Consider the following 14,802-nt stretch of genomic DNA (forward strand, 5'->3'; position numbering starts at 1 on the left):
AATAAAGGGTTAACACACAGCGACTCTGCCTCACAGACGGTAAGGGCCATTGAATGGTTACCTTCCACAGGCAGCAAACACATTGGTTAATGTCGAGGGTGGATCTCCGGTTAGGGCTGTAAAGCGAAACGGACTCCATGGATCAGGACTCTTCACACGCGGCATGCACGCATTTGCTCACGTCCACGTTCAGTAAGAGAGCGAGAGAAAAAGGGGGAAGGCGCAGGGGCAGTAGGGGTTTTCGAAGAATTGGTGGAAAATGGATTTTCATGGAAAGAGATTTTCTAAGTCAACATGGTTGTTTTTTGTGCAACAGATGAGGTTTCTCTCTTTTGTGTTTGTTGTACTGACAATAGACAAGATTTACAGCATGTGGCTTGTTTTTCACTTTAACACCTCCATTGAAATCAAACCCACACACCTTCTCTCATTTGGTCATGGGCGGTCAGGTGGCCCTGCCTGAATTGTGCTTTAGAAAGGGACAGAGGGTAATGTTGTTTTTGCTCTTGAGCTTACATCAGAGCGAACAACAACAGTTATTCATGCACCTGACTGGCGCTTTGTGGTTACGTGCAATAACATTCATGGGACAGATAGAGTTCAAGGTTGTCCTGTGTGAAGAGCAATTTTGTTTTTACACCTTTTATTTCATTTAAGAAAAATGCATTGAGCAGCTGCAGTGGAAAAACAAAGTTCTTCCGAACCTGCGTATGATTTGAGTTTGAGCTCTGTTCATCGCCAGCATTCTAACTTTTCATGACAGCTTTTTCTCCGTTTTCCTTTTGTATTTGAAGCTCGACATAAATTTATGTCTTCGTTTTCGCTGGTTTTGTCAGAGCTTGTCAGGATGCTTTGGAAATTTAAGCAAAGCCTTTCAGAAGGCTTAACCTTATTTGCATAAATCTGAACATTTGTCAAAGCATTGTTAAAAAAACAACGTGTTTTCTCTGTCAGATGGGAACTCGATTGTTATGCAGAAGTTTGGAGATGTGATGATGGTGTTGGCATCGAGGCAGAGGTGGGGTTTGTGGGCCAAACTAACTCCAGGATTGTGTTTGTCTGTATTGGTTTACAACAAATGCCAATAATCCTGAAAGAAATGGACTGGTTTGTCCCGTGGGCAATTTAATATCAGTTCTGATAACATCTCTTGTTTATGCCTGTAATAGTGTCTGTTTTTGTCCGCACATAGTAAGACTGGCTTTGCAGTAATATTGCATTGGTAAATTACTGCGGTACCTTGAGATATTTATTTGTTTAAACATTAATATACATTTAAATACTGCAGTTCAATTAATAAAGAAACCAGTTATCTAAATATTTCTGTAACAAGAATAAATTTAACCTCTGTTATAAGATTTTTTTTATTAAAAAACACAACTGCTACCTAAAATGTTTAAAGTAAACAGCATTTGATTTTGACACTGATCGTCAAATAAAATTTGTATCTCTTTATTAAAATACGTACAGAAAATACAGGAATTATGTATACAAAAAAAATAACAAAATGGTTTCTTTATTTATGTAAGTCTGTATTTAGTGTTAACCTCTCTTGGCACTAAACACACGTTGAACTCTTTTGAGTAAACTTAATTCCTGAAGTCATTAGATTAGAATTAGAAATTAGGATTTAAGAAATACTGCAGGTGCCTGATATTGCTTAAGTGTAAGGGAAACTAAATACCTGACACTTTCGCTTAAAATCTAATGGTTGTATTTGAATAAAGAGTCTAAAAACTAATTATATATGGTCATTATACCATTGCAAAAACAACAAATCTAAATGGTGCCTTGATGACCTAATGGGAAATGCACCAAATGCGAAATCAACGATTTGCGCAAGTAGATTCAGATATAAAGTGATTCGGGTAATTTCGGGTCGGGTACATTTCTTTGGACCTGAGAAGACCTTAAATTCAGACTATCAGTGATAGCAGTAGCAGAGCGACGCGATCTGATTGATTTCGATCGAAGATTGGCAATTTCCAACAACGGTCACAGTCGTTTAGAAATTTTAACTTTATGCAAATTATGGGTGACTTTCAGGAGCGACTACCAATGAGAACGAAGCGTTGGGATGCACGTCATCCGTCTCTCATCAGTTACTGGAGTGGACGGTACTCATATGTTTATGATAAACCAATTTAGAAACGCCTCTTTTGAAAGAGACGAGCGACACACAGCGATAAAGTCGCTAATAATGTGAATGTACCTTAAGACTTTTGCAGAGTTCTTCATATTGCTTTATATCAGCACTAGCCTGTGTTCTGGTTACTAATGTTTACCAAAAAATAAAACTCTTAATATTATTTTGAAACAGATTTTACTTGTCTATTTTAAATTTGGGACCTGATTTTGTTGGCTTTATATTGTAGTTAGGCAAAATTATAATAAAGTCAAATGTGCTTTCTTTTGTACAGAGCTGTTGTTAAAATATAATATTTAATATTAAAAAAAATTAAAATTTAATCTTGGCCCTGAACAAAAGTGAAGTGAAGCGAAGATACATAAAATACAGGATCTCTTTATAATACATCCTAGAAGTCCAGGTCAAAGTCTTATAATCGAATAATGGGATTTGGATTGAAGTAGTCAGGAAGTTGGGTTCCTGAACACTGATTCATACTCGGTAGGGATGCACCGATAGGATTTTTTGGGCCGATACAGATACCGATTTAAACAGACAACTTCTGGCCGATACCGATATTAAACACTTGTATACAATACTATACAGTTGGTCTATTAACTAGTTTATTTCTGCATCAAATTATTGTTACTGAACATGGATTGGATCTTATTAACATTCAACTGACCAACATAATAAGAGAGGCACAAATTAAGCTAAAACAAATATAATAATACAGCATGACAACCTTCAAAGGTGGTTTTTGCAATTCAGCATTTATTTTATTAACAACATTAACTCATTTTTTACAGATTTCTTTATGCAGTTAATTAATAAACAATCTGTATCGGCCTTTCTCGTGCTATTGCCGATATGCCGATGGTTTCAAATTCATCAAATTCATAAATATCGGCGGCCGATACATCTGTGCATCACTAATACTCGGTCAATATTAAAGATATCAGGTTAATATTTTCACAAAATATTCTTTACATTATGTATGATGATTTTATGTAGTATACAGTAAATCACACAAAAAACTGACTTTAGTTGGCTTTTCACAGTCTGGGTAAGTTATAATAATGTGATGAACCGCGATGTATAGGGTTGTGACACTGTATTGTCATTTGTATGTATTATGTCATCAGATGGCTTGTGGACGCATGCCCGTCTTCCTCTCTTTGAAGTGATTTATTCTGGTTTTGACCACATCTAATGCTTCAGAGAGGAACTTGTAAAGCCAGCAACATAACCACCACAACCCAGCTTACTTTGCAATTTAACTTTACTAATCTGTGTGCATTTGTAAGAGGGATGTTGGTCGTGTGTTCAAAAGCAAGCTCATTCGTATGTGCATTGAGGGAGGCGTATGCTTCGTGGTTTATTTTTAACAGACTGTCTCAGAGACTCGCTCGCGGGTCACGTTGTTAGAAAGAGGCCAGTGAAGTCAGAAGAACTCATGTTGTTGACACGGGGGCTGTTCGACAGATGAAGGTCACAATATATATATATATTCTCTTCCCTTTGCCACATTTGTCTACATATGGACTTCTGTGACCTCCTTATTACTCTGTATTTATCTGAAGGGTTTTTCCTCTCTCATGCTCTCTGTGTTTTGTATGTCACACATGGCCTCTTTCACGTCCGCCTTTTCGTAGGGGTGTTGGGGTAAAGAAATATGTAAACACTTGTGTTACAAGACTCGTGTCAAACAACTGGAAGCCGTGTCCTGCTCTCTGTACATTTTGTGAGTTTATAGGTTCTTGTGTGGGAAAGTACATGAGGGAGAGCACATTAAAGGCAGAGGAATGTGGTTACACCATTTTAGGAGCTGCTTATCAAGAGTAAGCCATTTTGTCATTGTTTTAAGGTTTAGAAATGTATCCTAGTGTTTCTAGCAGGTATAAAAAACAGTGGTTGCTGTTGTGGGACCATACAGGCAATGCGTGTCTAAAGTTACTTTGAATGGAAAGCACTTGTTATATGATATTCGTGTTACAATTACATTTGAGGAGCTCAGATACAAAAGTCTCTAAATGCCTCCCTTGTCACAAATGAGATAATGATATTAAAGGTCCCGTTCTTCCTGATCCCATTATTCAAACTTTAGTTAGTGTGTAATGTTGCTATAATAGCATAAATAATACCTGTAAAATGATAAAGCTCAAAGTTCACTCCCAGGCGATATTTTTTCTTTAACAGAATTCCCCTTTTAAAGCTTACAGCGAACGTCCGGTTTGGATTGCAGCCCTCTACTTCCTGCTTTAATGACGTCAATAAACTCCACCCACAGAAATACGTCAGACGCCAGGTATGGCTTAAACGGCTCTTCTAAGCTGCTGTCGAATCACAGCACACTAAACAAACTAAACAATCAGAACTCGTTACGTATTTCTGAAGGAGGGACTTCATAGAACAAGGAAGACATCAGCCTGTTTTAGGACCGTGAAAACAGCTGTATACATATAAGTAAATTATGTGAAAAATACCGCAGTTTTTTTACACATGAAACATGAACACATGTTATATTGCGCTCTGTAAACACAATCAAAGCTTCAAAAACACAGAAAGAACGGGACCTTTAACCGAATCCTTTTGCCGCATATTATTCATTCATTAAATACTTTTGCTTCACATCTGCTTCATCTCGGCCTCAGGCTATTCAGGCATCCATTAAGAGTCTAATAAAAAAATGTTTTACAGGAAAACATTTTAGATGGACTAAGACAGTGGTTCCCAAATCCAGTCCTCGGGACCCCCCTCCCAGCATGTTTTAGATGTCTCCTTATATGAAACACCTGATTCCACTAATCAGGCTCCTTCCAGCCGCGTGATTTTTTTTCCCAAACCAGTTTAGATAGGAGTTTTACTTAAACATGAGCTCAGGGGCAGAAAGAAATTTGATTGGTTCACAAAAATGACCAATGAAATTCCTCAACCAGAGCCTTCAAGGCAGCTTCTGCAGTGAAGCAGTTCGAGCTCACCGTTGGTCAGGTGAGTAGCGCAGATGGTTAGATAGGAATGTGACTGATTTTGAATTCAGCTCGAAATGTTTCGAGCGTTTAAGTTACGTGTTTCCATGTTTTCACGTGTCCGTGGCACGACCTTCAGTTTTGTGCCAGTTTCACGTGTTGGTTACTCAATTGATTACCTTATTTTTTTACCATTGTCTCTTGGGATTGGGGTTAGAACAACTTTGTTACAAAAAATGACACCCTAATCCAAACCCAACTCTAACCCAAACATCAAGTGAAAACAGTTTAAATTTCTGACAAATAAACGTATAAACCACTGCCATTCTAACCCAGACCCAACTTCATCTTCACGCGAAAACAGTTTAAAATTAAAAAACCCACAAATCTAACCCCAATTGACAATGGTTTGAAAAAAGGAAAAAAAATTGAGTATTCAACACATGAATCTGGCACGAAAATGAAGGTCGTGCCACGGACACGTGGAAACACGTAACTTAGACGCTCGAAACATTTCGAGCTGAATTCAAAACCAGTCAAATTCCTATCTAACCATCAGCTCTACTCACCTGACCAACGGTGAGCTCGAACTGCTTCACTGCAGAAGCTGCCTTGAAGGCTCCGGTTGAGGACTTTCATTGGTCATTTTTGTGAACCAATCAAATTTCTTTCTGCCCCTGAGCTCATGTTTAAGTAAAACTCCTATCTGAACTGGTTTGGGGAAAAAAATCAAGCCTTCCAGCCTAGCCTGATGAGTGGAATCAGGTGTTTCATATAAGGAGACATCTAAAACATGCTGGGAGGGGGGTCCCGAGGACTGGATTTGGGAACCACTGGACTAAGATGTTTTTGCATATGAGCTCTTCATTTGATTAATTTATTACATACGCTGATTCCCAGGAGGTGTAAAATACTATAACACAAGCCATTGGTAAAGTAAAAACTTAAGGAATAATTCAGCCAAGCAGATGTATGACTCTTTTTTTCAATTGAACACATTTTTTTTATTACAATTGTGTCCTGTTTTTCTATTTGGGCTCAAAATGGCAAAGTTTGGTTTCAAAAGGCAATTTTATTCTGCTTTTTTAAATGTGCTTTTTTAATGTGTTTTTTCATGGATCACACGATGTTGCAGGCCATAATAATATAATATTTTCTGTAAAAGTGTCATTTCGCACATAATTAGTATTATCTGGGGTCACGACTAATTGTTTGCCGAATAAAAGTTCTTGTTTACATAATACATGTGGGTGTACTGTGTATAATAATTATGTATATATAAATATATATAAATACATACACGTACATGTATAATTTTAATAGAAAAAAATATTTATAAATAGAAACGTGTATACAGTCATGTGAAAAAATTAGGACACCCCATTACATTTTCTGTTCTTTATTAAGAAATATTTACATATCACTGGTTTTCATCTTGTTTTTATTTTTGTCTGGAAAAGAAAGTGATTTCATAGACCTTTCTCACAACTTCCGTATTTATGACCGGAACTACGCAATCGTCGCGGAAATCTACTTCCTCCGCAGTCAAGGCAATGTAAAAAGTCGTATCTGTTCCATCAATTCCCTGTTGATGGTGAAGGTATACAGAAGTGGATTCAGGCTATCCGGCGAGACTTATAATGTGTCGTTTTAGTTAACAGTTCAGTAACAGTTATACTCGCTCTCTACTTACCTAGAAATTTATTGACAAATTCTTCATGGAAAAAGTTTTCCTCCATTAGTCGTGTCACATCAGCAAATGTAATATTTGGCAAATCCGTTAACGAAGTTTTGTAGACTCTTTGATCCATTTTAAACTTGCCCAGGTTTATGTTTTTCTAGTGTGTTGACGCTTGACAGGAACTCCGCTTACACGACGATTACGTATTTCCGGTTACTGTGAGAAAGGTCTATTGCAGGTAAACAACAAAAACCGACCTAGTTTTACTCATTAAACAAAAGATTGACAAAAATGTGAATTGTCACAGAGGAAAAAGTTAGGACACTCTGCCCTCTAATAGCGAGTGTTACCCCCTTTGGCTGAAATTACTTCAGTGAGACTGTATACACATTAGAGATGCGCGGATGGGCTATTATTTCATCCGCAACCGCATCACAAAACTCATCATCCGTCCGCCATCCATCCGCACCAACGTTTCTGACCAGTTTTCAAAACCGCACCCGCCCGCCATCCGCTGACTGGGCGATGCAAGACGCTGCTGATGACAGCCGCGAGACTAGAAAGCTCTAGAATATCAGCAGTGAAATCAGTCTCCGATCGGCGCTCACGGGACAAAAATAAATAAATAAATAAATAAATAAGTAATGTCTAAATTAAACGCACAAATTACATAGTCTGCACTGGTGTCATCCTGATTTACCACTTTGTAAAACTTATTCCAGGCAAACCTTTTCTGACCTTCTATTTCCTTTGTTTTTAATTCTCATTTTTTGAGGCGTTTATAAGAGCTATGTCAAAATGCGTCCTCATTTCTCTGCGCTGTTAATGATAGAACGAAGGGATTCTTAACATGCCGAGGCTATCCCAAACAATTAAAACCTTTATTAAATAAAAGTGTATTAGAAAACTTTTTCTTGTCACTGTTTTAGTATTATAAGTTATGTTTTGTGTTAATATTATTCTGTTTATGTTGCGTATATTTGCAACATAAGGTTGATTATTTGATATACTGTTGAATAGTTTAATCTACATCAATGTGTCATATTTTCTAAAATAAATTAATATTTTTGATTACATATTTATTTTAATAAGTCAGAAATGTCTCCGCTGTTTTCTGCTGACAGGCGCGGTGGGGGCTACTGGGGGCGCGTGCAACAGGTGACGCAAATTATGGGTCCTCAGAAGGCTAGACCGTCTCATTTCAGTTCTCTTTGAGAACTTCTGAGGCTGCCACCCTGAAAGACAGAGTGCTCACCTTTTAAGGTTGCATGCTTAGAAGGACACAGCTAACAAGCAGTCGATCCGCCACCCGCCCGAATCTAATTAAAATATTATTTTTCGTCACGTCATCCGCCCGATCCGCGGTTTATCCGCGGAGTCCGCGGCTGTAACCGCCAACCGCGCATCTCTAATACACATGCAAATATTTTTTTAATACATATATGCGTGTGTGTGTGTGTTTATACATAATTTTTATACGCAGTACACCCACATATATTTTTTTAACAAAAACTTTTATTCTTAAAACGATAAGTCGGGACTAATCTCTCAGTCCTTCCAGAAAAATGCAGAATGTTTGTGATTGTTGTGGGCAAAAATCCTTGATCTTGCGGCACGTTTACTTAAAATGCGATGGAATGTGCAGGATTTTTATGCAATGAAATTGCGGGAACTTGCAAAAACTGCGGTAACCGATTATTCAGACTGATATATCGATTCCAATAGTTTGGAGGTTATATTAACTTGCATTTACTAAATTCTGACGATTAAAATTTTCTGAATGTTATTCATTCATGTAATGGCCATTAATATTGAACGTTGAACTAGTGATGTTTCTTTACACTTTCTATGTACAAAGCTCATATATCGGCCATGACTTTTGGCTGTTTTTAAACTTTTTTTTATCGCCCAAAACCGATTATTGGCCGATTTATCGGTGCACATCTAGTCACAGGGCAATACTAATCGTGTGCGAATAGGGCTTTATAAAACTGAAAATTATGATATCCTGATTAGACAATTCCGTTACCGGCAAACTGTGTTACCAAGGTACAGTAACAGTGTTGACCGTTTGTAACAGTACTGGAAGTCATACAGAGAAACACAGATACTCTCCCTCTTTCTTTCGGTCACACACCTTGATAACACAGTTTGACAGTAACAAAATTGACTAATTTGGACAACAGGAAATCATAATATACCTGTACCATTTTGAGATCCACGACAATGAGAACCAAATTATGAAAGTAATAAAAATAAAACCATTTGTAAAAAGCAAAAAAAAACAACAACAAACAACAATATGCCCTGATGTATGATTACTGGATAAAAACCTCTACTTATGTTGTACGCAAAGCTTTCATTGTAAGTAGGCATGCCTATTCGTAAGTGCACTTATGTTTCCTGATGTGTTTTTATGAACTGAGGGTCGAGTCAACATTAGTTTATGATGTCATTGATAGTGCTTAAGCCAGTATATTCTTTGAACCCTATATCAGATTGCTCAGCTTGTTTTCAGCTTGGATAAGTAATCGTTTTTCTCTTCCCTACAGTGTGTCCGTCCTCATGCAAGCACCGTTCCTGCACTAAAGACAACCGCTGCTGTCATGAGCAGTGTCTGGGTGGCTGCTTGGAGCCAAACTCCACTAGCAAATGCGTGGCCTGTCGCAACTACATGCACAATAACACGTGCGTTGAGAGATGCCCGCCTGGCTTCTTCACCTTCAAGGGCTGGCGCTGCGTCAACTTCAGCTTTTGCCAGGAGCTCCACAACAAGTGCAAGCAGAGCAAAGGTGACTGCCACGAGTACGTCATCCACGACGGTGCCTGCATCCCAGAGTGCCCTTCAGGGTACACCACTGTAAACTCTACAACGTAAGTAACCTACTTACTTCAATGCAGTGCGCGATGCTAGCACACACATCTGATCGACGTGTCCTGAATGATACTTCTCTGTGCAAGGCCTGCCAGTGAAGTTGAAGCTTTTGTGTATTCGACGTCGAAAGAAAGATGCTCAAGCGGTTGATGTGCGTCATGTTGGGTTGATGGAGCCTTAATGGTTATACTAAATAAGTTTACTACACAACAGACAACACAAGAATGTCCTGAGAAATCATGCCCGCCTCTGCGATAGCTCTGTAAATAGCAAAAAAGTCTGCGCTTTTTGGCACTTGGCGTTTACAGTCTCAACTTTTGGGAAGAGGGTGTGCGGTTAGCAAAAAAGCAGAAGTTCCTTAAATGGTTGAAATGACTTACACGACCTTTATTTACTTAAGTATATCTCTTAGTTAAATGTTTCTTTAGATTCAGTCTTACAGTGTTTACAGTTTCTATATAAAATGCAGAAAGACCAGAGGCTTGGCATCTCTTGTGCAGATTTACTGCTAAGTGGAAATAACTGAGAAAACATGTTTATAACAAGCTTAGACGGTGCTGAGGATCGTTGATGGTTGTTCGGCTCAAGTGATGCACCTTTACTGTTTGTATACCATTTATGGAACAAGTGAAGATGTCTTAGGGTGATCATGGTGCTACTGACCCCCAAAAATTGGTTGGACACTCAAAAGATCACTTTGGAGAAATCTATTGTATGATGATGAGTGTAAGTGTTTGTATGGGTTTTTAAAGTGCTGACCCAGTGTAAGCTTTGGCAGTGGACCTTAATCCTATTTAAAGAAGATCAAGAGGAATGGACTTTCACAGACCGCCTCGATTTTATAGATGTTTTCAGGACACAGTTTTATATTGTTTGTTTGTTTGTGGTAGAACTACAGGATGACCAATGTCTCAGTTATTCTTTCTCTTGCTATTTCTATACCCGCATGCATATCTGTATGCGGATGGACGATTGGCCACATAAGTGTTGGGTTTCTAAGATTCATCGACATAATGGTCACTCTGATTTCCAGACATTGCTTTGGTCCAGCTGTGGGCAGACACCAGCAAAACCCTTAAAAGAAAAAGCAGAGCATACAATTGAGATATTTAGATGTAATATAAATATCTTATTTGATATGTGACCATGGACCACAAAAGAGTCACACTGGTATATTTGTAGCAATTGCAATAACATTGGGTCTCATTCACTAATAATTGCGTACGTTTTTCGTATTTATACGCCTATTGAACTTCTCACAAAACCTTTCCGCCTAATTCACAATACGCACATAAATTTGTTCTTATACTTGTTCTTACATTAGTGAATTTGTAGTGTTCTACATGAGCGGCTGCTTGCACAAGGTTTTTATTTTGCATAAAACAGGGCTTTGCGCTGCGCTAGTCCACCAAAGATTTTAGAGCAGTTTGTCATAGAAGCAAAAGAAATCCATGATCATATTTAGCAAGTTCTGTTTTGCTTTGCATTTTTTATTTGGGAGGTTTTGCTGTAGATAGATAGATAGATAGATGGATTGATTTATGAATAGATGTGTGGATTTATGGATAGATGTGTGGATTTATGGATGGATAGATGGATGGTTATGTGGATAAATGGATGGATGGATGGATATATGGATAGATGGATGAATGGATGGATATATGAGTGGATGGATGGATATATGCATGGATGGATAGAAGGATGGATATATGGATAAATTGATGGATAGATATATGGATAGATGGATGGACGAATATATGCATGGATAGATGGATGGATATATGAATAGATAGATGGATGGATATATGCATGGATGGATATAAGGATATATGGGAATATGGATATATGGATGGATGGATGGATGGATATAGGTATAGATGGACAAATATATGCATGGATGTATATATGGATGCATCGATATATGGATGGATGGATATATAAATAGATTAGGGATGCATAGATCGATCGGCCGCCGATTGTAATCGGCCGATAACCGCATTAAATGACTCGATCGGCACTAGCTAAATTTACCGATCTCATGAGCCGATCTTTCTGTTTACTTTTGTCATCATAGCGTTCCTGATGCGGCTGCAATTAGAGACCATTTTACACAGTGCGAGCATTTTGTAACCCGTTGCTCGTGTGACGTGCAGATTTGGATTTCTCTCTCTGCCTTTACAGAGATATGCGTATTTTCTATGAGGATGCACTCCAGTCCTCAGCGCGATGCGTCTTCACATCCCTATCAAACAGCGTATACAACACATATCTATCGCGGACAATTGCATCCTCATGACGAAAGTTTATTACTTTCATTCGTTTTAAAGTTTTGAAGGTTTAAACTTCCATTTTCCTCACAGCTGCTCTTGTTTGCGGACACCCGCCGCACGCATACACAGCAGCCGGTCATCAGTGCACGTGAAGAGAACGATCTCTCCCACGTCTTAAAGCTACAGTATCCTAATTCATCTCTCAATAAAATTACTCTCTGCTCATCAGTGAAAAACTGTTGTACTTCATACGAATGCATGTATATTTAATTCATACAGTAAAGACTGTGAAGTGTTTTATTTTATTTACTTATAACAGACATAAACCTTTTTAACGTCATATTACATTTCTCTTTGCAAGAAGAAATATTTGTTGTGCTTATTTTTTTGATTCTCCATTAAAACAATAATATACATAATTTATAGTTAGTTTCATTTCTACAAATGGTGCAAACTCTGCTAGATTATAGATAAAAAAGATCGGCGATCGGCAGATCATGATCTTGGTGATCGGCCCCAAAAATGCTGATCGGAACATCTCTAGAATAGATGGATGTACGAATATATGCATGGATGGATCGATATTTGGATAGATGGATGGATATTTGGATAGACGTATGGATAGATATATGAATAGAAGGATGGATGATATATGCATGGATGGATATATGGATGTGTATATATTTGTGGATAAATGGATTGATATTTGGATAGATAGATGGATGGATGGATGGATGGATGGATGGATGGATGGATATATGAATAGAAGGATTGATGGATATATGCATGAATGGATATAAGTATATATGGATATATGGATCGTTTTATGACCCCTGGATTTGGAGCGGAGGGAGTCTGCAGGCACAAATCCCAGAGGCTGGGCAGACTACACAGAGGTCACATCTCTCGTCCTGCGCTGATGCCCGAGGTTACCGTATCTGTGTGTTAGCCAATCTCCAATAAGATATCGTGAGTTTCGACACTCCATTCCCTTCTGTGTCCCCCGCTGCTCGTCTCTCCCTGTCTGTCAGCTGTGTAGACAGGGAGCGCCGTCTGGCCACTGACAGATAAACGACTCTAAGTTGCATCCTTGCTGCGGGGAGACACGGCACTCTGGACTCTGATGTGTCTGCAATACGAATTTCACCCACGCACCAGCTTTTCTTCAGATTAGCTGGATATGGCTCAGCACATTCTGTCCTTTTTGGCTGGTGTCACAAACTAGGAAAAGATAGCAAATCACTGCGACAGAGGAATTAACAATATTGGCCAATAGATGTTTTCTGCCACATTCTTGGCACGGATAAAAATTTGATAAAATCGTCGGTTTCTGTTTTGACACTGGTTTGGTTGTTGTTAAGGCTTTGTCTATAAACAGCACCTGTAGGTATAGGTTAACGCTTACTACAGTCAAAAAAATATGCAAAAAACTCTGCTTCACAGGAACCGGTGGTGCGGGAAGCACAGAACACAAATTGTTCCTCGGTCAGTCACGACGCATTCACAAACACAATAGGTCATTAAGTTGTGTCTCTGGCACGTCTGGGAGAATGTCTCATTCGTCTTTGATTTCACCCTCACCCTGCCCCGCGAGGTCACTGCTGCAAAACAGCACTGGCATTTGCGCAACAGGATCCACGTCCTTGACGGGAACCGTTCATTATTGTCCTAATTCCACAAATATGCCTACACGTCAACGAAAATAGAAACACTCCATCATATTTGAATTTCTTTTTGTTTTAACGTTCTGTTGGCATTGTGACTAATTGACTCATATTTATTGTATGGGTTGGTGTACATGTGACCTTTTGTCCTGTGCCACAGGTTAAACTGCTCGCCCTGCGCTGGCCTCTGCCCTAAAGTGTGTATGGGACAGAAGACCGTGGACTCGGTCACAGCGGCTCAGGCTTTGAGAGGATGCACCGTGCTTAACGGCAGTTTGGTCATTAACGTCCGCGGAGGAAGTAAGAATAACTTTGTTTGGGTTACATTTTCGATTCTGATTGGTTGAAAGATGTTACAATGTGTTCTGGGATTGTTGACAGTATTACACTTAATATCAGTAGCCAAATCTAAAAAGTTGGCACATGCAAAAGCATTTTAGATGCAATATATGCAGAATAATTGACTTTGTACAGTTAAAGGAAAAAAACATTGTGACCCAAATCAGGTGTGCATTTATGTTAAATAAATCAATTAACAGTCTATTTTCTTATTTAATGTGTAAAAATATATATATATATATATTATATAATTAACATATCGCTTTTGCAATATACTGAGCAGATAGTTAAAAGCCACATATAAATTGTGACAATCCAAATTTTATGCATGACTAAAGCTTAGTTTTCTCCCAATTCTACCTTCTCCTCTCAGATAACATAGCAGCAGAGCTGGAAGCTAATCTGGGTCAACTAGAGGAGATCACAGGTTACCTTACAGTGCGACGGTCCTATGCCCTTGTCTCGCTCTCTTTCCTCCGCAAGCTCCGAGTCATCCGCGGAGAGACACGAGAATCCACGTATGTGTCTCATTATAAAATAATAAAATGTTGGTTGCGTTTCTGTAATCAGTTAAGATGATTTTATTTGGGTTTACTAATCAACATCCATCCCTCTCTTCATTTTCTCATCTTTCACATCAGGAACTATTCGTTCTACGCCTTTGATAACCAGAACCTGCGTCAGCTGTGGGACTGGTCCAAACACAACCTCACCATCCCGCAGGGTCGCATGTTCTTCCAACACAACTCCAAGCTTTGCATGTCAGAGATCCGGAAAATGGAAGAGGTGACGGGCACTAAGGGCCGGCAGATAAACACTGACATCACTTCTAAGACCAATGGAGATCAGGCATCATGTGAGAAGAACTAAAAACTT

At 38.7% G+C, this 14,802-nt stretch overlaps 1 protein-coding gene across 1 annotated transcript in view; it reads left to right on the forward strand.

Moving 5' to 3' along the window:
* The window catches only part of insra (insulin receptor a), a 77,040-nt gene that overhangs the window by 39,229 nt on the left and 23,009 nt on the right, over positions 1-14,802 (forward strand). Inside the window, exons 3-6 of the mRNA XM_065276993.2 lie at positions 9,331-9,652; positions 13,748-13,887; positions 14,300-14,444; positions 14,568-14,782. Of these exons, the coding sequence (XP_065133065.1) occupies positions 9,331-9,652; positions 13,748-13,887; positions 14,300-14,444; positions 14,568-14,782 (822 nt within the window). The remainder of the gene's footprint in view (positions 1-9,330; positions 9,653-13,747; positions 13,888-14,299; positions 14,445-14,567; positions 14,783-14,802) is intronic.

This window comes from Paramisgurnus dabryanus, chromosome 6, assembly GCF_030506205.2.
Source record: "Paramisgurnus dabryanus chromosome 6, PD_genome_1.1, whole genome shotgun sequence".
In the NCBI taxonomy this organism is placed as follows: Eukaryota; Metazoa; Chordata; class Actinopteri; order Cypriniformes; family Cobitidae; genus Paramisgurnus; species Paramisgurnus dabryanus.